Source organism: Oncorhynchus kisutch, linkage group LG13 (assembly GCF_002021735.2).
Source record: "Oncorhynchus kisutch isolate 150728-3 linkage group LG13, Okis_V2, whole genome shotgun sequence".
NCBI classification, from domain to species: Eukaryota; Metazoa; Chordata; class Actinopteri; order Salmoniformes; family Salmonidae; genus Oncorhynchus; species Oncorhynchus kisutch.
Genome location: NC_034186.2, coordinates 32,931,478 through 32,955,528, shown reverse-complemented (window position 1 = coordinate 32,955,528; position 24,051 = coordinate 32,931,478). Strand labels below are relative to the sequence as shown.

The 24,051-nt window shown below is 41.3% G+C and overlaps 3 protein-coding genes across 7 annotated transcripts; 2 read left to right on the top strand and 1 right to left on the bottom strand.

Moving 5' to 3' along the window:
- Positions 1-53: 53 nt before the first annotated feature.
- Positions 54-7,868, top strand: ing5a (inhibitor of growth family, member 5a). Of its 4 annotated transcripts, none has more exons than XM_020499066.2 (8): positions 54-227; positions 4,593-4,664; positions 4,828-4,994; positions 5,155-5,266; positions 5,362-5,461; positions 5,554-5,689; positions 5,828-5,889; positions 5,969-7,868. In XM_020499066.2, exons 2-8 carry the CDS (start codon positions 4,637-4,639, stop codon positions 6,006-6,008), a joined length of 645 nt encoding a protein of 214 aa, XP_020354655.1. In that variant the 5' UTR covers positions 54-227; positions 4,593-4,636; the 3' UTR covers positions 6,009-7,868. The 4 variants fall into 4 exon arrangements, with proteins under 4 accessions (XP_020354655.1, XP_020354654.1, XP_020354656.1 ...); XM_020499065.2 differs by lacking the exon at positions 54-227 and adding an exon at positions 441-1,575 and having other exon boundaries at positions 5,969-7,865; XM_020499067.2 differs by lacking the exon at positions 54-227 and adding an exon at positions 443-574 and having other exon boundaries at positions 5,969-7,865.
- cep19 (centrosomal protein 19) lies at positions 7,430-9,479 on the bottom strand. Its single transcript, XM_020499072.2, has 2 exons — positions 8,978-9,479; positions 7,430-8,412 (listed from the first exon to the last, which is right to left on the bottom strand). Exons 1-2 carry the CDS (start codon positions 9,111-9,113, stop codon positions 8,060-8,062), a joined length of 489 nt encoding a protein of 162 aa, XP_020354661.1. The 5' UTR covers positions 9,114-9,479; the 3' UTR covers positions 7,430-8,059.
- Positions 8,873-23,838, top strand: pigx (phosphatidylinositol glycan anchor biosynthesis, class X). Of its 2 annotated transcripts, none has more exons than XM_031786048.1 (6): positions 8,873-9,004; positions 10,070-10,151; positions 21,320-21,455; positions 21,583-21,787; positions 21,962-22,062; positions 23,567-23,838. In XM_031786048.1, exons 2-6 carry the CDS (start codon positions 10,093-10,095, stop codon positions 23,723-23,725), a joined length of 660 nt encoding a protein of 219 aa, XP_031641908.1. In that variant the 5' UTR covers positions 8,873-9,004; positions 10,070-10,092; the 3' UTR covers positions 23,726-23,838. The 2 variants fall into 2 exon arrangements, with proteins under 2 accessions (XP_031641908.1, XP_020354653.1); XM_020499064.2 differs by lacking the exon at positions 8,873-9,004 and adding an exon at positions 9,482-9,614.
- The last annotated feature ends 213 nt before the right edge of the window (positions 23,839-24,051 follow it).

The following is a 24,051-nucleotide window of genomic DNA, read 5'->3' as shown; positions in this document are numbered from 1 at the left end:
GTGGAGTGCGATTGTAAGACAGAAATAGTTGCTTTATGCGTGCTGTACGTTTCGGCATGACACGTCACGATGTAACGGAGGGTCCGTTTTTTCAACTATTACCATGACAATCAACGCTTAAATAGAAACGTTGTACACACCCCAGATTCTTAAGTCAACACAGTCCCATTAGTTTTCTTTGCAGCCTCGTTTGAATGTCGCAGTTGCGCACATTTGTACGGAATGGGGTGAGTTTACGTTACACATTCCATACTTCTATCTAAAATACTAATTGTGGAACGCTGTTTTCAAAGCCCTGAGACGACAAACTTAGGTAACTCCCTCGTTTTGAATGTCATGATCAATATCATTCTTCTTCTGTGGTTTTTATATGGTGGTTGCATAATCAATAAATTGACCGGTCCTTAATTAGAATGATGGGAATTGTAGTTTTAAAAAGCATGGCAGTGGGAGAAGATGGAACGAGATGGGTTTGGGCCGACATTGTGCAAATGTTCTCATCGGTTAAATATTTGATTTAATTAGATTTCTGTTCCCAAAACTAAAATATGTTATGAACAGAGTGGACTGTAAGGTTTGTAGACTATACCAGTTTGCGAAAGTAAAACAATATTGTGTTGTGTAGAATGAGCGCAAGCGCGAATTGAGTTATTGCACATGCAGAGTAGAGGCGTTCTTTAACAAGAATATGCAAATAATGCTAGACCGCGCCAATAGAATGTCGCTAGCTCGTGCTTGGCTCTTGCACACTATGATTAATTTGCTCCCGGCCAGTGTGCCAGTGGAAACGCCAAGCGGATGCTTCACATTTATACATTCGGTGAAATATCTGTCTCATTGTTCTTTCTATCTGTGGTAAAGAGCTGTCACGACGTGCTGATGATCTGTCCCCCTCATTCACCTGACTCAGCCAATGCTGGACTAAATTGCCTCCTGCAGTGTTCTTAACGCTCACCCCACTACTCACTCGGCAACAACATGTCACAGTGAAATATTTGTATATATTTTTTAAGAGAAACGCCATGGCGGGCGCAGTGCAACAATGTTTTCAAAGTAGCCCAATTTCGGGAAAACCGCAGACATGGGAACCCTAGCTGCATTATTTAAACGCAAACACATTAGCTAGCACAAGACAAACAAACTGATTTAACATCTCGTGTAACTTTGAAGATTTGTGATCAAACCAGACATGTATACAAGTCGTATTTAAAAAAGTTAAATATTTACAAAATGTACTCCTGACGGCGTTCTGAGCTTGTGAAAAGCAAAATTACTTTTATCTAAGACAAATAGTAATATTAGTAGTTATTCGTAATGTTACATTAATAATATGGGTATGATCTTTACTGTTTGAAGCGTATTAAAATATGAAGGAGCTACACCTTAAAGTTATCCAATCAGAAGAACATATTCAAACCTGTATTTTAAGCCAATGAAAATTGAGGACGTCATGAATTAGAAACGTATCTAGCGTTCGGCTAAGCTAGTTGGCAAAAAAATACGTTTACTAGCTTGTCCTGTAAAATAGAATTGAAAAGATGGCGACGGCAATATACCTGGAACATTACCTCGACAGTGAGTATCTAGTGAACAGTTGTGTTAATTGGCTACAGTTCCAATCGTGTTTGTTTTTCAGTCTCGAACTTCTAAACTAACGTTAGATCGCTTGGCGAGCTAGCAAGCAAGACACATGTTGTGTCGTTAGCGAGATTACAAATTCTCGGCATTACTAACTAGTTAGTTAATTTACTGTTATTGTTGTTTTCTAGTAACTATATTATTGAAGTTGTACGTTAGATGAAATGCTATAAATTGAATTTATCTTTAGAGAAGTAATGTTAGCTAGCACACTGAGGGTGTATTTTTCCGCTGTCTTGGTTTATTTTGTAGCAGTAAACCAGTAACCGATTATGTTCTGGCTAGTTACTAAACGGCAACCTGTACATTAATCTGTGGTGCATGCCAGTATCATAAAATGTGGTTGATAGTACTAGTTCGTTTGCTATAGCCACGTTCCGAATAATGATTGACAACTTTCCTCAATGTAACTTTGGCAAGTTGGCGGGGAAGGGGTGCGGCGCAACCTCGTTTTCTACGGCGAGTCAGGTGTACACAGGGCGGAATGTTTGATTTCAAAGTGCGTCACGAGCACAAAGTATAACCAAATTCCAGTTCCACATCCGCCAAAATAATCTTATTTATTAAAAAAATGTATTAACAAATCAATACAAAAAGTACATGGGAAACACGTGTGTGTGTGTATAATATTAATGGACGTTTGGGCTAGGGGGTACAATATCACATTACACAAGGACCTTAAGGGGAATATACACATTCATAATTCTAACATTTTTTTTGTTGACAGTGTTTAAGTGTCTTAAAATATAGTTACATTTGTTTTTTCAAGGTAATTTTTTTTGTTTGTAAATTTGAAATATAAAATTTGGTCTAAAGAATAATGAAATGAATTACATAAAATGGTTTCAACTTATTTCTATCATAAGTAAAGAATCAAAGCAGCATATCTCTCCATAATAGTGTAACATCTTCATAAATGTGTTCAATTATAAATCTACTGATGTCTTGCCACAGACCCATTTACATGAATACAATGTCAAACAAGATGCAGCACTGTTTCTGGGTGGTCATTACAAAAGTTAGGATTTTAATTTGTTTTTATTTTTTAATATAGTGGTTGGCAAGAATTTTATGAATAATTGTAATGTGTGTGGCAACATCTAAACTTTTTCCCAACAGACATTATCAGTAAAACCAATCCAATAATGTATAGACACAACATCCTGTTGCCACAAGGCTCCTATAGCTCTATTGTTGTTGAATGGACTAAAAGAAAAACCAATCTTTCCTACTAATGAGTCAATCGGGTTAATTGTAGGTATGTTCTGAGGGTCTTGACACGTTCCAGAATAATAAAGCAACTCCTGAGGGAATGACTTCTAAAACAATTGCAAAATCTTTAGGAGTTACAGGGATCTTGTAAAGTGATACAAATTCCTTAGAATTAAGTAAAAGACCCTCTTCATTAACAAGTTGACTCACCAATAGGATATTTCGGAACCAATATTCTTATAACAAAGAAGTATTTTTATACCGTATGTCCGGCAATTCCATATATAATATCTGTGGAGAAAAATTATGCTGAAGTTAAGGACTATGACAAGAGAACCTGATGAAAAGCAGAGAGTTTCACTGGAACTTTGTCAATATTATTGCAAACCAACATGAAGGCCACCAAAAGTAGAAAAGACATGATGAGGAGTAAAGTTCCACATAAAAGTGGGTCTTCTTAGGAATTGTTTTATCCAATTGATCGTAAAAGTATTCTTTAAAATTCAGCCCACCATACACAAGTGTTCCATTATCATTTTTTCCCTAATGTAATGGGTACGGTTTCTCCACAGACCAAATGCTTTTCAACTTTCTATCTCTTTGCTTATTTTACCGTAAAGATATAAAGATAGAGCGGCATATGTTAGTCTAGACCTTCAGCCTTGGTTATTAGGACTCTTCCTTTTAATGAGAAGTCCCTATGTAGCCATTGATTTAGCTTCTAGTTTTTTTTTTATATGAGGGTTACAATTTAGTAAGCCTCTAGACTTCTGATCCTTAGTTATGCCTAAATATGTAAGTTCTTCTTTCACTGGAATACCATAATATAAGGGTGTCACACAGTCTTTGACAGCCATGAGTTCACATGTATTAATGTTAAGATAAAATCCTTTTCCAAAGCATCTGGTCTATATCACATTTATCGATATGGGAATCTAACTAGCGTCTTTCAGGAAAAATTGTAGTATCGTCAGCCAGCTGGCTTATAATAATTTGTTTACCAGCTATGGAAATGCCTTGTACAGGACTATTATTTAAAGAATTTGTAAGAAGTTGGGTGATTAATAAAAATAAATACAGTGAGATAGGACAACCTCACCTTATTTCGCTCTTTAACTCAAATCTAGGTGAGGTGTCATGTTTCAGTTTGATAGAGCTGTTACCATTCGTATAGAGTCTTAATAGCCTTACAGAAAAAATCCCCAAAGCCAAATTTCTTAAGGGAGTGGAAGATAATATGAAGCTATCCTCTACTGGAAAAAAAGATTATTTTGGGCGTCATGAGTTACTACAGTCATAATAATTATGGCTAAACCCTGGCTATTTCTCTTCTGATTTTAAAATGAACCGTAACCACACTTTTAACATGCCTAATCCTAACCTTAAATAAAGACTAATGTTTTCATTCATTGTTACGATGTAGCCAATTATTATTTTTTATTTTTTGTGTGTGTCTGTGGTTACTAGTGACAACCTTGTTTTCCATGGGGGAAAACATTTAGGTTGAAGTTATTTTGCTAGTACAGCTGTTGTGATCCAGCTACCTGGCTAACATTATCCATTTTGGTTGTGGCCACCTGTTATCTAGTATCGTCATCAGACTGCAGTGTATTCATTGTAGAAAAGTGAACATGAACCATGAGCTGTCAGCTGTGTGTTACCATCAAGTCCTATCTTGTTCTGAGGATGAGATATTGTAGTTACTGATGATTGCGTTTAACAATCATGATGTATTCCTCTAGGTATTGAGAATCTGCCCTGTGAACTACAGAGGAACTTTTCACTGATGCGGGACCTGGACAATAGAACTGAAGGTACAAAACATGAGATTGACATCAGTTAAGCTACACAAAAAATACATGACAAATTGTATTAGTTTTGATCTCCTGATTTTACTACATGGTTTCATGCCCATCACTATTATATTGTTCAGCATAATTCCTTTTCCAGTATTTAAATTGTCCTGCAAATGTGTAGCGAAAAAAGGAGAGATCGACAAGCTGGCAGAGGAGTACATCTCAAGTGTAAGGAACTTGGCTACGGAACAGAGGGTTGTGCACCTGCAGAAGATCCAGAGTGCTTACTGCAAGTGCAAAGAGTTCAGCGATGACAAAGTGCAGCTTGCCATGCAGACATATGAAATGGTCAGTGCTCCAACACTGTCATGAGTACATAAAGATGTCAATACTTTCACTATTGGTTGTATAGTGCGCCAAACCTGTCATTTGAGTACAAACTAGTGTCATACTGTCACTATTGGTTTTGCATTATCTATTGACCAAAGTAATTGTTTGCATGTCATAGGTAGACAAGCATATCCGCAGGCTGGATGCAGACCTGGCCCGATTTGAGAATGAGCTGAAGGAGAAGCTGGAAGTGAGCGGCTATGACAGTCCAGAAGGAAGAGGGTTAAAGAGTAAGCAGGGAGACTGTCGGTGGGAAAGCACATTTACAGCACATTTACGACATGTAACTAACTTCCATGTGCACATCTGTGAATATCTGCTTCAGAGGGTGAAGGTCGGGGACTGAGGGAGAAGCGTGGACCCAAGGGGAGAGGCAGGAAATCATCGGATGAGGATTCTCCCAGGAAGAAAAAGCTTAAAAACAGGTATAGATAGTATAAAAAATATACTATCTTTTCTATGTGTCTGCCTGGTTTTTACTCTAACTCAATGTCATTTTACCCATTAATATCTGAAGCCCAGAATTGAGTGACGCTCTCCTGCCAATGCAACCATCAGATGTTTTGGACATGCCAGTTGATCCAAATGAGCCAACATACTGCTTGTGCCATCAAGTGTCATATGGAGAGATGATTGGATGTGATAACCCTGATGTAAGTTTTTATTGGTTGTCTTTTTATTCCAAAGAATGCTTTGAAATTAGTGGCATTTTTAGGTAGATTCAAGAAGTGAATTGAAAGATTACTGTAATCTGAACGTCTTCTTACCAATGTTTTCACTTATTCAAACAGTGCCCAATTGAGTGGTTTCACTTTGCTTGTGTTGATCTTGCTACGAAGCCAAAGGGAAAATGGTAGGTGAATCTTTTACAAAGTTGGTGATTACACGCATTACTTTTTTGTACATCTTGTATTTAGTCTATTCTCTTTCAGGTTTTGTCCACGATGCACCCAGGATAAGAAGAAAAAATGATCTATTTCTTAAGTACTTTTCTATTAATGTGTTTTTTTTTGTCTGTAGTAAAATAGTGTAATATATTTACAAAAAATATTTCCCTTTCTATTATGGCTGTGCATAGATATGATGGTCTAAATACAAAGCTTTTATTCAAAGTACTTGAAATTTGTAAAGGTTTTAGTATTTGACAAACACATTTAACTGCTGTTGATAATACATTTTCTCCATGGTTTAGTTATTTTTTTAAATTCTGTCCAAGTGTTACGATCTAATTTGTGCCTGCATTTTAGTTACCTAGCTACCTCTTGGGTTCAAGCACAAAATATGTATACAACAATCTTGAATCCTGCCAAAAGATCTTAAACCAAGCAAACAAAAATGTTCACTCCGTCCATTTTTGGACTAATAAGCTATCTGGTAAAAGGTGTACTATATTTTTATATCGACTGTCAAAAGCAGTTGCCCTCTCTTGAATGTATGATGGTGATAATGGTCAGACATTTAGGAAGCTACTGGGATTTCTTTGCCAACATAACCAGTGAGCATTAAAGCACTTTGAATTAAAATCAACTGCTCACCACTAATTATTAACAATGCCTAGATACAAAAGGAAAAAACTCTGGGGAATGGTGTTCCAAAGATATCTTATTTAAACTGCTATAAAGTATGAAAGAAAGACCAGCAGTAGCTAGGTTTCCATCCAATTTGCGACTGATTTTCATGCATATATTCTAAAATCTGCATACGAACTGCATTTCCATCAAACTTCCGATGGTTATCACAAACTGTTGTGATAATGGTCTATAGACAGTTCAGACAGGGTAGGTTATATGATGAGGTATAGAAAAAAGCCAGATCACTTTTAGCAGCCAAGCATCATTCAAATTATAGCCTTTGACATTTAGTGGAAAATTGCATGAAGCTCATCACCATATGCTCTTATCCAGTGACTTACAGGAGCCATTGGGGTTAAGTGCCTTGCTCAAGGGCACATCAACAGATTTTTCACATTTTTTGGATTCTGGGATTTTTTTGTGGTTACTGGCCATTACTGGCCCAATGCTCTTAACCTCTAGGCTACCTGCCGTCTACTTAACCACCATAACTTATTTCACGAACTTCATAACTTATGACGAACTTTAACTTAACTGCCGATAAACTCTGCATGCTTTTTCACTTTGTGTTAGTAGAACAACGAAACATATCATTCATTGCATGACTTCAAGCTTACTGCGGTTTTTATATGGCAATATTTGCGTGTAAAAACATTATCACCGCAATTGTGGCAATATCCCACTTTGTCTTGCGTATTTTGTTTTGGCAACATTGGGAAATGTACCGTTTACATGAGGCCTGTCGTGAGTTTAAAAAAATAAATGCGTCAGGTAATTAATCTGCATGAAATGGTTGGATAGAAACCTGGTTATTTGAAGAAATTGAACATAAATGATTCTGAGCTATTATCCACTGTATAAAACCACTGCTATTGCTTTTGAATATTTTTTTGACCTAAAATTAAATGTAGAGATTCAGATGATATTTGATAGTTGTATGTGCTACTTTTTATTCAAACCTTACACAATACTATTGTACTTGATATAGAATACAATGTTGACAACGACATGTGACAAGAATATTACTTTCCAAAGATTGTTACTTTAGACATGTGACAAGAATATTACTTTCCAAAGATTGTTACTTTAGATAATTGTTTGAGATTCTTAGGGGTTTAGCATAAACTTCTCTTTGATATATTCACAGTTAACTAATCTTGTACAAGTATAATGCTGTTGAAACAGAGGGTCAAGGAGACAAAGTACTTGTATTTTGTAAATGTAAGTTTCATATCAATAAACATGTACAACTACTCAATAGCATCTGTAAGGATATTCGTTTACATTTTTATCCATGTCCAGTTGGATATGGTTGTTGTTGATGGCTTAATTGAGCAAAGGGCCAGAATAACAACTGCCCTGTGCAAAGGAATGAGTATTATTCAATCACTAAAGATCAGGTAGGGTGTTTTGTTGACAAACTGAAACACTCCCAGTCTGATCTGTGTTCTTTTAAAACCCATCATCAGACTCCTCTTCATCCCAGCTGCATGGTTCCCGAGCAACCTCCCCTTTAAATTCCACCTCCAGGTCATAGACAAAGTCAGGGTCATCTTTCCGCCTTCGGTTGCGCTCAAAGAGTTTGTCCATCTGGGCCTTCTTGCACGCAAGATCCTCATCATCCAGCTTGTTGAGGTCCTCCTCAGGGTCCAGGCGGAGGGAGGCTAGAGTGTGCTCCAGGCTGTGGCCCTGCATGTGATCCCGTAGCACTATATGAAGCCTCTCCAGTTGCCCCAATGAAACACTCTCCAGGTATGCCCTATGCCGAATATGGTGCTTCATTCTCTCCGCAGCCATGCAGCAGTCTGTGGGTGAAATAGAATTAGATTACCTCATGTTTTAAGTATCTATATGGGTAAAACACCTTTTAGTGGTGGTCACCAACCATAAATCCTCAAGAAGAGTGCAGGTGTTCCTCTTGTGTTTTTGTGCTGGGCTTGTAATGAAACCTGTACTCTGCAGCGCTCAGATACTAGTTGGGAAAGTATTTTCTATGATCTATTTGCCTTGTGGGTTGTCCATCTAGAATTTCAGTTGTTGCATTGGACAAGTTAATAAGTATAGCCATATGTATTGATCTGACACTAAAATAATTTGGGAGATCACTATGCCACCTGAAAGCTCTCCATAACAAGGGTGACCAGGGTAGCGTTTCCCAAACGCGGTCCTGGTTATTGCCCTAGTACTACATAACTGATTCAAATAATCAACTAACGTTAATCATTAAGCTTTTTATTATTTGAATCGGCTGTGTAGTGCAAGGGCAAAAAACAAACACCTCTTGGGGTCCCCAGGCCCGAGTTTGGAAAATGCTGGACTAGGGGATGCTCATCTTTCTGTGATCAGCAGTGTATTATGTAGTTTTCCTACCTGAACAGTTCGAGAAGTTCCTCACAGGTATGATTCTTTTGCGGATCTTGTTTGTATCCTTAACATTACTTTCATAAATTAAAACGATTGATGGTGGGCTGAATTGAACACCGCATCGTTTAGCCACAAAAGGCATTGTTGAGTATTTTATTTTACTTATACGAACGTTTTATGTAGATTTCGCAAACATGTTTGACATGCATACTATCTTGAGTTTTGAAAATAAACAAAATACTGAAAGGCAGGCACGCAAAAAAAATCAAACGAATCGACCCAGCTAGTTTCTCAAACCTCGTCCAAATCTTGGGCTACACTCCAATTGCCTGCGCGCTATGGGGTGAAGAAGGCTTCTACTTTTGTTCACAGTAGGTAAAAAAAAAAAAGTCTTCACCGTTTTAAGATTTTCTATGTAGTTATCGCAATTAATTTGAATATGAGAATAATATATATTTGTCTGTCTTCATAATGAACCGCATATTGGAATGGGTCCTTAATTTCAGTTTGTTTCCGTAAACACATGACGTAGCTGGCTGACATTTCTAGCATCGCCCAGGGTTTTCGGAAGACAATATATTCATGTTTGTTTTTTTCAGCACATGTACTGTTTACTTGGTTCTTTTTGGATCAACGCAAGCAGGTAAATGATAACACATCAAAGAAAGTTATTTTGAATAAATCCGACAATGTTCATTGAGGGCGATTGAAGGGTGATGTCTAGTAACGTTAGGTATTTAACGTAACGTTAGCTAGCGCCACTTCGACACAAAGTGCTTTTTCGTAGCAGGTAATTTAGCTAGGATAGAATTTCGCTAACCTTGACCTCAGTATCCTAACCTGCTACAAGAAAGTAAAGGTATCGAAGTGACCTAAATTGTTTCCCAGCTAGTTAACGTTACACATAAAATGTGTCATGCCATTCGTTCAGCCAGTCTAATCTTCAATGTATTAAGTTAGGTGCAAACAGCAGAGCCACACTGGATTGACAAATTGTCAACCAACAATGTCCACACAGACAGTCACTGACCCTATGCTTTTAAACGGCTGCTAGTTTTTCATGTGATGTACAAAGCCTTTTTGACCCTTTTTTTGCAGACGAGAACAGCTGTGGTTTGTCCATGACATGGCTGGAGACTGTATCAGTAACGATGGATGTCAGCAAAAATGGTTTTCACAGGTAACTAACTGTAAGATGACCATCTGGCGAATAGACATCTGCAAGGTTACCAAGAGCATAGCTAATAAATGCAATTGAAAGATGTTGACATCTGATTTTGACTCCTAATTTTTGGTTACTCTGGGGCCATACTTGCGAACATTAGAAAGAGTTACATTTAAACAGTTTCTCAGTCTCAATGTGCATCAGACAATCAAAATTGTCAACATTGTAACTGGTTCCATTGGATAATCTGGCACACGTTAGACCTATGCAAACCATAGCCATGGGAAGTAGAGGTGCTGAGGGTGCTGCAGCATTCATTTAAAATATAATATTAATTTAAATATATATTAGATTTTTTTTTTTTTTCCTCCGAGGTAGTGCACTGGGTCTTCACTAGTCTTGTATAATTTCTGTGTTTTGCCCACCAAGCGAGGAATTTTTGTATGGAGGTCAATGAGTGTGTTGAATTAAAAATGGTAAAAAAGGACGTTTTATTAAGATTATTAAGTTAGGAGTGTACTGATAAGTAGGACACGTGACATCCCGGCAACTTTGAGGAAAAAACACTATATTGCCGTTGTCTCGATGCAAATTCATGGCACAAGGCTAGTAGCATAGCATCTCCATCGAAGACAGGCGGATGACATCAACAACCCTCATTGAATATTCAAAAAATATTACAATAATCAGATGTATCCACCAATCCAAAGACAGGATAGGCAGTAGATATAGGTCAACCGATTATGATTTTTCAATGCCGCTACCGATTATTGGAGGACCAAAAAAGCCCATACCGATTAATCGGACTATTTTAATTTGATTTGTAATAATGACAATTACAACAATACTGAATGAACACTTATTTTAACTTAATATAATACATCAAAATCAATTTAGCCTCAAGTAAATAATGCAAAAACAGTGTTGAAGAAGAAAGTAAAACTGCAAAATGTGCTAACGTTTCAGTTGCTGAGAACATATGAAAGCTGGTGGTTCCTTTTAACATGAGTCTTCAATATTCCCAGGTAAGAAGTTTTAGGTTGTAGTTATATCAAATCAAATTTTATTTGTCACATACACATGGTTAGCAGATGTTAATGCGAGTGTAGCGAAATGCTTGTGCTTCTAGTTCCGACAATGCAGTAATAACGAACAAGTAATCTAACTAACAATTCCAAAAAACTACTGTCTTATACACAGTGTAAGGGGATAAAGAATATGTACATAAGGATATATGAATGAGTGATGGTACAGAGCAGCATAGGCAAGATACAGTAGATGATATCGAGTACAGTATAACATATGAGATGAGTATGTAAACAAAGTGGCATAGTTAAAGTGGCTAGTGATACATGTATTACATAAGGATGCAGTCGATGATATAGAGTACAGTGTATATACGTATGCATATGAGATGAATAATGTAGGGTAAGTAACATTATATAAGGTAGCATTGTTTAAAGTGGCTAGTGATATATTTACATAATTTCCCATAAATTCCCATTATTAAAGTGGCTGGAGTTGAGTCAGTGTCATTGACAGTGTGTTGGCAGCAGCCACTCAATGTTAGTGGTGGCTGTTTAACAGTCTGATGGCCTTGAGATAGAAGCTGTTTTTCAGTCTCTCGGTCCCAGCTTTGATGCACCTGTACTGACCTCGCCTTCTGGATGACAGCGGGGTGAACAGGCAGTGGCTCGGGTGGTTGATGTCCTTGATGATCTTTATGGCCTTCCTGTAGCATCGGGTGGTGTAGGTGTCCTGGAGGGCAGGTAGTTTGCCCCCGGTGATGCGTTGTGCAGACCTCACTACCCTCTGGAGAGCCTTGCGGTTGAGGGCGGTGCAGCTGCCATACCAGGCGGTGATACAGCCTGCCAGGATGCTCTCGATTGTGCATCTGTAGAAGTTTGTGAGTGCTTTTGGTGACAAGCCGAATTTCTTCAGCCTCCTGAGGTTGAAGAGGCGCTGCTCCGCCTTCTTCACGATGCTGTCTGTGTGAGTGGACCAATTCAGTTTGTCTGTGATGTGTATGCCGAGGAACTTAACTTGCTACCCTCTCCACTACTGTTCCATCGATGTGGATAGGGGGGTGTTCCCTCTGCTGTTTCCTGAAGTCCACAATCATCTCCTTAGTTTTGTTGACGTTGAGTGTGAGGTTATTCTCCTGACACCACACTCCGAGGGCCCTCACCTCCTCCCTGTAGGCCGTCTCGTCGTTGTTGGTAATCAAGCCTACCACTGTTGTGTCATCCGCAAACTTGATGATTGAGTTGGAGGCGTGCGTGGCCACGCAGTCGTGGGTGAACAGGGAGTACAGGAGAGGGCTCAGAACGCACCCTTGTGGGGCCCCAGTGTTGAGGATCAGCGGGGAGGAGATGTTGTTGCCTACCCTCACCACCTGGGGGCGGCCCGTCAGGAAGTCCAGTACCCAGTTGCACAGGGCGGGGTCGAGACCCAGGGTCTCGAGCTTGATGACGAGCTTGGAGGGTACTATGGTGTTGAATGCCGAGCTGTAGTCGATGAACAGCATTCTCACATAGGTATTCCTCTTGTCCAGATGGGTTAGGGCAGTGTGCAGTGTGGTTGAGATTGCATCGTCTGTGGACCTATTTGGGCGGTAAGCAAATTGGAGTGGGTCTAGGGTGTCAGGTAGGGTGGAGGTGATATGGTCCTTGACTAGTCTCTCAAAGCACTTCATGATGACGGATGTGAGTGCTACGGGGCGGTAGTCGTTTAGCTCAGTTACCTTAGCTTTCTTGGGAACAGGAACAATGGTGGCCCTCTTGAAGCATGTGGGAACAGCAGACTGGTATAGGGATTGATTGAATATGTCCGTAAACACACCGGCCAGCTGGTCTCCGCATGCTCTGAGGGCGCGGCTGGGGATGCCGTCTGGGCCTGCAGCCTTGCGAGGGTTAACACGTTTAAATGTCTTACTCACCTCGGCTGCAGTGAAGGAGAGACCGCATGTTTTCGTTGCAGGCCGTGTCAGTGGCACTGTATTGTCCTCAAAGCGGGCAAAAAAGTGATTTAGTCTGCCTGGGAGCAAGACATCCTGGTCCGTGACTGGGCTGGATTTCTTCCTGTAGTCCGTGATTGACTGTAGACCCTGCCACATGCCTCTTGTGTTTGAGCCGTTGAATTGAGATTCTACTTTGTCTCTGTACTGGCGCTTAGCTTGTTTGATAGCCTTGCGGAGGGAATAGCTGCACTGTTTGTATTCGGTCATGTTACCAGACACCTTGCCCTGATTTAAAAGCAGTGGTTCGCGCTTTCAGTTTCACACGAATGCTGCCATCAATCCACGGTTTCTGGTTAGGGAATGTTTTAATTGTTGCTATGGGAACGACATCTTCAACGCACGTTCTAATGAACTCGCACACCGAATCAGCGTATTCGTCAATGTTGTTATCTGACGTAATACGAAACATCTCCCAGTCCACGTGATGGAAGCAGTCTTGGAGTGTGGAGTCAGCTTGGTCGGACCAGCGTTGGACAGACCTCAGCGCGGGAGCCTCTTGTTTTAGTTTCTGTCTGTAGGCAGGGATCAACAAAATGGAGTCGTGGTCAGCTTTTCCGAAAGGGGGGCGGGGCAGGGCCTTATATGGTCGCGGAAGTTAGAGTAACAATGATCCAAGGTCTTTCCACCCCTGGTTGCGCAATCGATATGCTGATAAAATTTAGGGAGTCTTGTTTTCAGATTAGCCTTGTTAAAATCCCCAGCTACAATGAATGCAGCCTCCGGATAAATAGTTTCCAGTTTGCAGAGAGTTAAATAAAGTTCGTTCAGAGCCATCGATGTGTCTGCTTGGGGGGGATATATATACGGCTGTGATTATAATCGAAGAGAATTCTCTTGGTAGATAATGCGGTCTACATTTGATTGTGAGGAATTCTAAATCAGGTGAACAGAAGGATTTGAGTTCCTGTATGTTTCTTTCATCACACCATGTCACGTTGGCCATAAGGCATACGCCCCCGCCCCTCTTCTTACCAGAAAGATGTTTGTTTCTGTCGGCGCGATGCGTGGAGAAACCCGTTGGCTGCACCGCTTCGGATAGCGTCTCTCCGGTGAGCCATGTTTCCGTGAAGCAAAGAACGTTACAGTCTCTGATGTCCCTCTGGAATGCTACCCTTGCTCGGATTTCATCAACCTTGTTGTCAAGAGACTGGACATTGGCAAGAAGAATGCTAGGGAGTGGTGCACGGTGTGCCCGTCTCCGGAGTCTGACCAGAAGACCGCCTCGTTTCCCTCTCTTTCGGAGTCGTTTTTTTGGGTCGCTGCATAGGATCCACTCCGTTGTCCTGTTTGTAAGGCAGAACACAGGATCCGCGTTGCGAAAAACATATTCTTGGTCGTACTGATGGTGAGTTGACGCTGATCTTATATTCAGTAGTTCTTCTCGACTGTATGTAATGAAACCTAAGATGACCTGGGGTACTAATGTAAGAAATAACACGTAAAAAAACAAGACTGCATAGTTTCCTAGGAACGCGAAGCGAGGCGGCCATCTCTGTCGGCGCCGGAAGACTTATGACTATTTCCCTCTACCATTTGTATTTCATTAACCTTTGACTATTGGATGTTCTTATAGGCACTTTAGTATTGCCAGTGTAACAGTATAGCTTCCGTCCCTCTAGTTAGCGCGCGCTAACTAGCTAGCCATTTCACTTTTCACTTTTCACCAACCTCATCTCGGGAGTTGATAGGCTTGAAGTCATAAACAGCGCAATGCTTGATGCACAACGAAGAGCTGCTGGAAAAACGCATGAAAGTGCTGTTTGAATGAATGTTTACGTGCCTGCTTCTGCCTACCACCGCTCAGTCAGATACTTGTATGCTCAGTCAGATTATATGCAACGCAGGACAAACTAGATAATATCTAGTAATACCATCAGCCATGTGTAGTTAACTAGTGATTATGATTGATTGTTTTTTTAAAGATAAGTTTAATGCTAGCTAGCAACTTACCTTGGCTTACTGCATTCGCGTAACAAGCAGACTCCTTGTGGAGTGCAACTAGAGAGAAGCAGGTCGTTATTGCGTTGGACTAGTTAACTGTACGTTTGCAAGATTGGATCCCCCAGACTGACAATGTGAAAATCTGTCGTTCTGCCCCTGAACAAGGCAGTTATCCCACCGTTCCTAGGCCGTCATTGAAAGTAAGAATGTGTTCCCTAGTTAAATAAAGAAATGTAAAAAAATATATATTTTTTGAAAATCGGCGCCCAAAAATACCAATTTCCGATTGTTATGAAAACTTGAAATCGGCCCTAATTAAACGGCCATTCCGATTAATCGGTCGACCTCTAGTAGATATACAGCCCACCATACCGCTTTGTTGACAACGACTCCCATTTTTTAGGGCGGAAAGACCTGTATCTTGCCAGTATATCCATAATCTTTGGCTGACCTCACCAGGAAATAATCACTGTCATCTGGATCAAGTAATGCATCAGCCAATTAAATATTAACGTAGATGGATTTGAACAAACACTTTTCATAAGAGCATTATCATCCTACAGATTCCAGTAACAGTGTTTAATTATTGTAAAGAAGTTTATCGTGAGTCCGGACTCGAACCCACAGACTTGAACCCACGCAGACTTGAACCCACGCATTCTACAGTACACCTGCCAATCAATGCATTCTATTGCACGCTCTATGCCTAATTAAAGGACCCATCCCCAGAGGAAGATGCTGCCACTATTTTGATGTCATTTCCTGTTCTAGAGAGGAAATGCATGTTTAGGTTCCACCTCCTGAAGAATGAAGAAGACCACTTATACATAGTCACGAATTCCATCTGGAGTTGATAAACATCAACAAATGGGGCACTGACAGCTGTCAGTGAGCTAGCTAGCATGATATCCTTATCTAGCTAACTAATGTTATCTGTTGCTGTTTATTTTACGACGATGTATTCAAAAGATTTGCCAGCTGGTACTGGATTTGTCATCTTCCATAATTGCGGCCTCAAATCCGCAATAGAAATAGTTACGGGGTGCAAACTGTTATTCTATTTTAATTTGCTCCATGGCTCAGGTGGCCAAGTGGACACAAGGCTTTTTGGCTCATCTCTGTTGCTGAGAGAAATGACTTTGCAGCTGTTTTTGATTAATAAAGGGGTGGCAGGTAGCCTAGGGGTTAAGCATTGGGTTAGTAACAAAGGTTGCTGGTTTGAATCCCTTGAGCAAGGCACTTAAACCTAATTGTTCATGTGAGTCGCTCTGGATAAGAGCGTCTGCTAAATGACTAAAATGTAAACAATGCCATGCTGATGGGTGTTAACATTCAAATAAAACCTAGCCATGAAACTAAATAGGAAAATACATCACATTCGCACAGATTTGCACGAAGTGGGCAGTTCGAATATGTTACATCATCCCATATATATCATACTTTGACTAAAATTATGACTTGTTGACTTTAAATCATAGTGCAACATCAATTGTGGGTAAGCTCTGATAGCTCGAATAAGTAATTGTAATGGTGTGGGCATTTTTAATAAGGTGATTACACAAGACCATTCACTGCTTTCAGGGTGTGTTTACAACTGTAAATAATATACAAAATGTAGCAATTCAACAGCAAATGCTGTTTAGCCTGCACATCTCTTAGAGCATGTCAAATCAAAGTTTGGTTACGTACACAGATTTGCAGATATCGCAGGTGCAGCAAAATGCTTGTGTTTCTAGCTCCAACAGTGCAGTAATACCTAGCAATAAAATACACACAATCTGGGAAAACATTTAAAATAAGTCTTATAGGATGAACCATGACTAGAATACAGTATATACATATAACGTGGTTGAAACCGTATGTCAAGATTATTAAAGTGACCCGTGTTCAATGTACATAGAGCAGCAGTCTCTAAGGTGCAGGGTAGAGTACCGGCTAGTGATGATTGTTTAATAGTCTGATGGCCTGGAGATAGAAGCTGTCTCTCAGTCCCAGCTTTGATGCCCCTTCTAGATGGTAGTGGGCTGAACAGGCTGTGGTTGAGGTCCTTGATGATATTCTTGGCCTTCCTGTGACACTGTGGCGTGTAGATGTCCTGAAGGGCTGGCAGTGTGCCCCTGGTGAGATGCTTTGGGCTGACCGCACCACCCTCTGGAGAGCCCTGCGCTTGTGGATGGTGCAAAGCCCGACAAGATGCTTTCAATGGTGCATCTGTAGAAGTTTGTGGCTTGGCCCCTAAGACTCTCACATTTCTTTAGCCTCCTGAGGTTGAAGAGGCACTGTTGTGCCTTCACCACGCTGTCTGTGTGAAGGGACCAAACTTGAGGATTGAGTTGGTGACGTGCGTGGCCACACAGTCATGGGTGAACAGGGAGTACAGGAGGGGGCCGAGCACGCACCCCCAGTGGAGGTCCCCGTGTTGAGGATCAGGGTGGCGGAGGTGTTGCTGCCTACCTTCCCGACTTGGGGTCAACCCGTCAGGAAGTCATTGCTTGCCTCATTGCGCAAATGATTTCCATTTTTCAAATGGTTAATTCCTTTGGATCTTTTTTTCACTGTGCTCATCTCTCTGTCCTGTGCAACTACACTGAACAAAAATATAAATGCAATATGTGACAATTTCAAAGATTTTTACTGAGTTACAGTTCATGTAACGAAATCAGTCAATTGAAATCAATTCATTAGGCCCTAATCTATGGATTTCACATGACTGGGAATGGCGATATGCATCTGTTGGTCATAGATACCTAAAAAAGTAGGGGCGTGGATCAGAAAACCAGTTAATATCTAAAATGACAACCATTTGCCTCATACAGGGCGACCTCTCCTTAGCATATAGCTGAGCAGGCTGTTGATTGGCCTGTGGAATGGTGTCCCACTCCATTAATTCATCTGTGAAGAGCAGACTTTTCCAGCGTGCCAGTGGCCATCGACGGTGAGCTTTTGCCCACTGAAGTCTGTTGCGAAGCCAAACTGCAGTCAGGTCAAGACCCTGGTGAGGACAACAATCACGCAGTTGAGACTGTGTCTGACAACTTGTATTTTTTTTCTCTCAAATAAAAACCTGGCCCGAGGGGGATTCAAACTCAAGGCTGTCGTACCTTGCCTTCTCTGGGCTTACCGTCTTAGTGGATCACACCACTAATTTAAGCCTTATTCACACTGGCAGTTTGACTCATCCTATTTTGGATTTGAATCCTATGTGATTCTACATTTAGATTTTTTTCTGTATTCTGAACAGCCAAAAAGCACATGGAATCAGATATTTCAAACCACCATTGATTCCTGGCCATGCGACATGTCTGAATGGTCAAATCTGATTTATTTGGCATACTGTTATTTTGACAAAAACATGTGGTAGCTAACTAGCTTGTTAGTTGTTTACAAAAAAATGGTGAACGTACTAGAAAGTTTAACAGCTAGCTAGTTGACTGCTGTGGTTAGCTGAAAAGGACGTGTTTTAAAAGTTGGATTTATTCTTTGAGGCTTTAAGTGTTCATACACTGATTTTGAACAGTCAAAGCAACTGGGAAACGTCCATGGCAGGCATGATCACCTTAGCTTGCTAGTTGCTACATAACTTCTAAGTGATAGGAGGCACAAGCACCACCACCAATCAGGCTCCACCACTGCTCACACACCCATCATTACTAGGACTGCTAGCGTAGTCATGTCTGCAAATGACAACCAATCTGATTTGGTCACTTGCAACTTGCTGTTTGGACAGTCAGTAATCCAAAACGTACACAGTATTTGAGCATTTAAGGTCTGCAGTGTGAGCAAGACTTTAGTCATAGCAGTAAGGGTAAATTACTGGTATTTGACAAGACCATGAGTGTACGAATATAAACTTACATGTTGTATAATCAAATGTGATTTGTCACATGCGCCGACTACAACAGTGAAATACTTACAACCCCTTAACTGCATTGTTGGTAAAGATGAGAGTCAAGAAAATATTTACAAAATAAACTAAAGTCAAACGAGTAACACAATAACGAGGCTATATACAGGGAGTACTGGTACCGAGTCAATGTGCGGGGGTACAGGTTAGTCGAGGTAATTGAGGTACTATGTACATGTAGGTAGGGGTCAATGTGCGGGGGTACAGGTTAGTTGAGGTAATTGAGGTACTATGTGCATGTAGGTAGGGGTAAAGTGACTATGCATAGATAAAACAGTGAGTAGCAGCAGTATAAAAAAAATAAGGGGGGGGGGGGGGTCAATGTAAATAGTCCGGGTAGCCATTTCATTAATTGTTTAGTAGTCTTATGGTTTGGGGGTAGAAGTTGTCAAGGAGCCTTTTGGACCTGGACTTGGAGCTCTGGTAACGCCTGCCGTGCGGTAGCAGAGAGAAGTCCGTTATTGGTGGCTGGTGTCTTTGAGAATTTCTTTGGTCCTTCCTCTGACACCGCATAGTTTCGAGATCCTGGATGCCAGGAAGCTTGGCCCCAGTGATGTACTGGGCCGTACGCACTACCCTCTGTAGAACCTTATGGTTGGATGCCAAGCAGTTGCCATACCAGGCGGTGATGCAACCGGTCAAGATGATCTCTGGTGCAGCTGTAGAACTTTTTGAGGATCTGGGGATCCATGCCAAATCTTTTCAGTCTGCTGATGGGGGAAAAGGTGTTGTCGTGCCCTCTTCACGACTGTCTTGGTGTGTTTGGACTGTTAGATTTGTTGGTGCTGTGGACACCAAGGAACTTGAAGCTCTCAACCTGCTTACTACAGCCCCCTCGATGAGATTAGGGGTGTGCTCGGCCCTCCTTTTCCTGTAGTCCACGATCAGCTCCTTTGTCTTGCTCATGTTGAGGGTGAGGTTGTTGTCCTGACACACACTGCCAGGTCTCTGACCACCTCCCTGTAGGCTGTCTCATCGCTGTCGGTGATCAGGCCTACCACCGTTGTGTAGTCAGCAAATGTAATAATGGTGTTGGAGTCGTGCTAGGCCACGCAGTTGTGGGTGAACAGGGAGTACAGGAGGGGACTAAGCATGCACCCCTGTGTGGCACCTGTGTTGAGGATCAGTGTGGCAGATGTTGTTGCCTACCTTTACCACCTGGGGTGGCCCGTCAGGGATCCAGGTGCAGAGTGAGGTGATTAGTCCCAGGGTCCTTAGCTTAGTGATGAGCTTTGTGGGCACTATGGTGTTAAATGCTGAGATGTAGTCAATTAACAGCATTCTCACATAGGTGTTCCTTTTGTCCAGGTGGGAAAGGGCAGTGTGGAATGCGATTAAGATTGCGTCATCTGTGTATCTGTTGGGGCGGTATGCAAATTGGTGTAGGGTTTCCAGGATGATGGTGCTGTGAGCCATTACCAGCCTTTCAAAGCACTTCATGGCTATAGATGTGAGTGTTACGGGGCAGTAGTCATTTAGGCAGGTTACCTTGGTGTTCTTGGACATGGACTATGGTGGTCTATTTGAAACATGTAGGTGTTAGACTCGGTCAGGGAGAGGTTGAAAATATCAATGAAGACACTTGCCAGTTGGTCCGCGCATACTTTGAGTACACGTCCTGGTAATTCAGCTGGCACCTCAGCCTTTTGAATGTTGACCTGTTGAAAGGTCTTACTCTCATTGGCTACGGAGAGAGTGATCAGTCATCCGGAACAGCCGGTGCTCTCATGCTTGCTTCAGTGTTGCTTGCCTCAACGTGAGCATGAAAGGCATTTAGCCCGTCTGCTAGGCTTGCATCACTGTGCAGCTCGCGGCTGGGTTTCCGATTCTTCCTAAATCTGTATTGCTGTGAAAGCACACGTGTATGAAATAGATAGGCAGAAGCCTGGGATTTTGTAATGTTTTCAAAAATGTTGTCTGTTAGTACTAATAGCTTGTAGTCTATTTAAGGATGCATCAATGCAATATTGTCACAACATTTTGACACAGACCAATGGAACAAAAGTAAACCAGAATTTGTAAGTTTGAAATATCTCACTGGTTACCAAGGTTGACCTATTTTAAGAAATGTTATTGGTTGGTGGATATAAAGTGTAAGATATTTGATAGGCTGATGCAGAATAATCAGTTATCTGGTGAGGTTAGCATAGGGCTAACGTATGCCAGTTTATCTGATAGGACCAGGTACAATGTTGTTGGTCCTATCACGTGCAAGTAAATTGACAATTGTAATTGGGTGCCGCACATTTGAGACTTGAGAAGCTGTTTACTTTTTAACTGTTTCTAATGTTAGGAAGTATGGTCCCTCTATGTTTTTAGAGACCTGGTCACCACAGTTGACTTCGGTCCTGGTTTTCCAGATGGCCTCGAGGCTCTGCTGGTTCACAGACTACCCAGTGGGATCTATATTGATCAATACCAACTTGCATCTCTGAAAGAGGACACTGGTTTACAGGTAAAAAATGACAATGACCGTAGCATTATACAACCACAGTACAGAAAAGTACAGGATTAAATTATTATACCCAACTCCATCTTAGCATGCTATGCTAAGTAACACATTTGATGATTTTTTCTGTTAGGTGCTTTTGGGTTCAGCGGTTGACTTGGAGGCTCCAGCACACACATCTGAGGAATTTCTTGTTCTTGTGTATCTTGCTCTGGACCAAGGAATTCTCAAAGCAACACTCCCTATCCATGGCCGTTATCACAAGCCCTCTCTTGCAGGGAAGAGATTTGAACTTGTTGAAATTAAACTTCCAAAGCTAATACTCAGGACAGATACATGTGAGTTATCGTGTTTATACCTTTTACGCATAACCATACTTCCCAATTTCCTTCAGGGAGATAATGCTGTGTCTGTAAATAACATTAACCTTTGGTTATTGGAAGTGGACCGACTTATTTTATGGCAAATATGCTTGTTTTTACCATTATAACTAGTTTTTATTTTGTTTTAAGGTACACAGCTCATTTCATTCCCTCCTTACAAAATGGTGGACGCACCCTGCACTGTCCACAACTTAAGCATATGCCAATGGCTTGAGATCCAACATCTACAGGTAAATCTATCAGCCAATGATATTGTCGCATACACTACATGACCAAAAGTATGTGGACAACTGCTTGTCGAACATCTCACTCCAAAATCATATGGAGTTGGTCCCCCCCGTTGCTGCTATAACAGCCTCAACTCTTCTGGGAAGGCTTTCCACTAGATATTGGAACATTGATGCGGGGACTTGCTTCCATTCAGCCACAAGAGCATTAGAGGTTTTGCACTGATGTTTGACTGCGAGCCAGGCCTAATCACCTGTGTTCCAATTCATCCCAAAGGTTTTCGATGGGGTTTGAGGTCAGGGCTCTGTGCAGGCCAGTCAAGTTCTTCCACAATGATCTCGACAAACCATTTCTGGATGGACCTCGCTTTGTGCATGGGGGCATTGTCATACTGAAACCGGAAAGGGCCTTCCCCAAACTGTTGCCACAAAGTCGGAAGCACAGAATCGTCTTGAATGACATTGTATGCTGTAGCGGTAATATTTCCCTTCACTGGAACTAAGGGGCCTGGACCGAACCATGAAAAACCGCCCCAGACCATTATTCCTGCTCCACCAAACCTTACAGTTGGCATTATGGATTTGGGTAGGTAGCATTCTCCTGTAATCCGCCAAACCTCAATTAGTTTGTCCAGACAGCCAGCTGGTCAAGCGTGATTCATCACTCCAGAGAACGCGTTTCCACTGCCCCAGAGTCCAATGGCGGCGAGCTTTACACCAATCCAGCCTTTGCTTGGCATTGCACATGGTGACATTATGCTTGTGTGCGGCCATGGAAACCCTTTTCATTATTGTGCTGACATTGCTTCCAGAGGCATTGTTACTCTGTAATAATTGTTGCAACCGAGGACACACTATTTTTACGGCTCACAGAACGTTGGTCCGTTCTGTGAGCTTGTGTGGCCTACCACTTCGTGGCTGAACCGTTGTTGCTCCTAGACGTTGCCACACAACAATAACAGCACTTACAGTTCACCGGGGCAGCTCTGGCAGGGCAGAAATTTGACGAACTGACTTGTTGAAAAATTGGCATCCTATGACGGTGCCACGCTGAAAATTTACTGAGCTCCCTCAGTAAGGCCACTACTGCCAATGTTTACCTATGGAGATTGCATGGCTGTGTGCACGATTTTATACACCAGTCAGCAACGGCAAATAGTCGTATCCACTAATTTTAAGGGCTGTCCGCATACATTTGTGTGTGTGTTTTGGTAACACTAAATGATGTTTGGAGTCCACATTTTTTTTACTAGGTAAGTCAGTTAAGAACAAATTCTTATTTACAATAACGGCCTACCCCGGCCAAACCCGGGCGACGCTGGGCCAATTGTGCGCCACCCTATGGGACTCCCAATCACGGCCGGATGTGATGCAATGTAGTGTTGTGAATGTATCATTACTATCATACTTAGTAACTAACTTGTTTATTTTCAATAACAATGTTTCAAAACGTACCAACTATGAAAATGACTTGAATCCACTTATCCAAATGTTTATTTATTTTTAGGAGCAGGATCCTGTGAGTTTGGAGATACCACTTGGTGATGGGTCTCTGGTGGAGCCTGTGTGTGCTGGAACTCTGCTTGTCACGCTGCTGTGCTGTGTCATCCTTTCAAGAAGTATCTGGATGCATGGTGTTTTTTTAGACAATGTTATACCGATTTAATAATGTACTGTACAGTAAGAAATCCCCAGGGATTAATTTGCAACTAGACTATTTAGCTTTTTTCCCCAATGACTTTTTAAAACATTAAATAATTGGCACACTGCTTCCATATGTTTTTGTGTCATCAAAGAACCGTTGATTGGATCCTTGAAAGTAATGTACCATACATTGACTCTGCTATATGGTACTGTAGGCCTATAGACATGTAGAGTTGAACAACCTCAACCAAAATGCTGTTTGAACCTGGATACCTTCACTAACTGTACTGCAGACATGTTCTAATTTTTATCACCAGGAAAGTACACACAGAAACAAATAAATTACCA

Bases quoted from the DNA above. Each gene is read 5' to 3' on its own strand.
- ing5a (XM_031786046.1), top strand. From the start codon at position 4,674: ATGAGATTGACATCAGTTAAGCTACACAAAAAATACATGACAAATTGT. The intron at 5,462-5,553 runs GTATAGATAGTA...TAATATCTGAAG, and splicing joins AAGAAAAAGCTTAAAAACAG to CCCAGAATTGAGTGACGCTC. The intron at 5,690-5,827 runs GTAAGTTTTTAT...TTATTCAAACAG, and splicing joins TTGGATGTGATAACCCTGAT to TGCCCAATTGAGTGGTTTCA.
- pigx (XM_020499064.2), top strand. From the start codon at position 9,554: ATGTTTGTTTTTTTCAGCACATGTACTGTTTACTTGGTTCTTTTTGGA. The intron at 9,615-10,069 runs GTAAATGATAAC...CTTTTTTTGCAG, and splicing joins TTTTGGATCAACGCAAGCAG to ACGAGAACAGCTGTGGTTTG. The intron at 10,152-21,319 runs GTAACTAACTGT...CTATGTTTTTAG, and splicing joins AGCAAAAATGGTTTTCACAG to AGACCTGGTCACCACAGTTG.
- cep19 (XM_020499072.2), bottom strand. From the start codon at position 9,113: ATGCCTTTTGTGGCTAAACGATGCGGTGTTCAATTCAGCCCACCATCA. The intron at 8,413-8,977 runs GTAGGAAAACTA...TTTCACCCACAG, and splicing joins GAACTTCTCGAACTGTTCAG to ACTGCTGCATGGCTGCGGAG.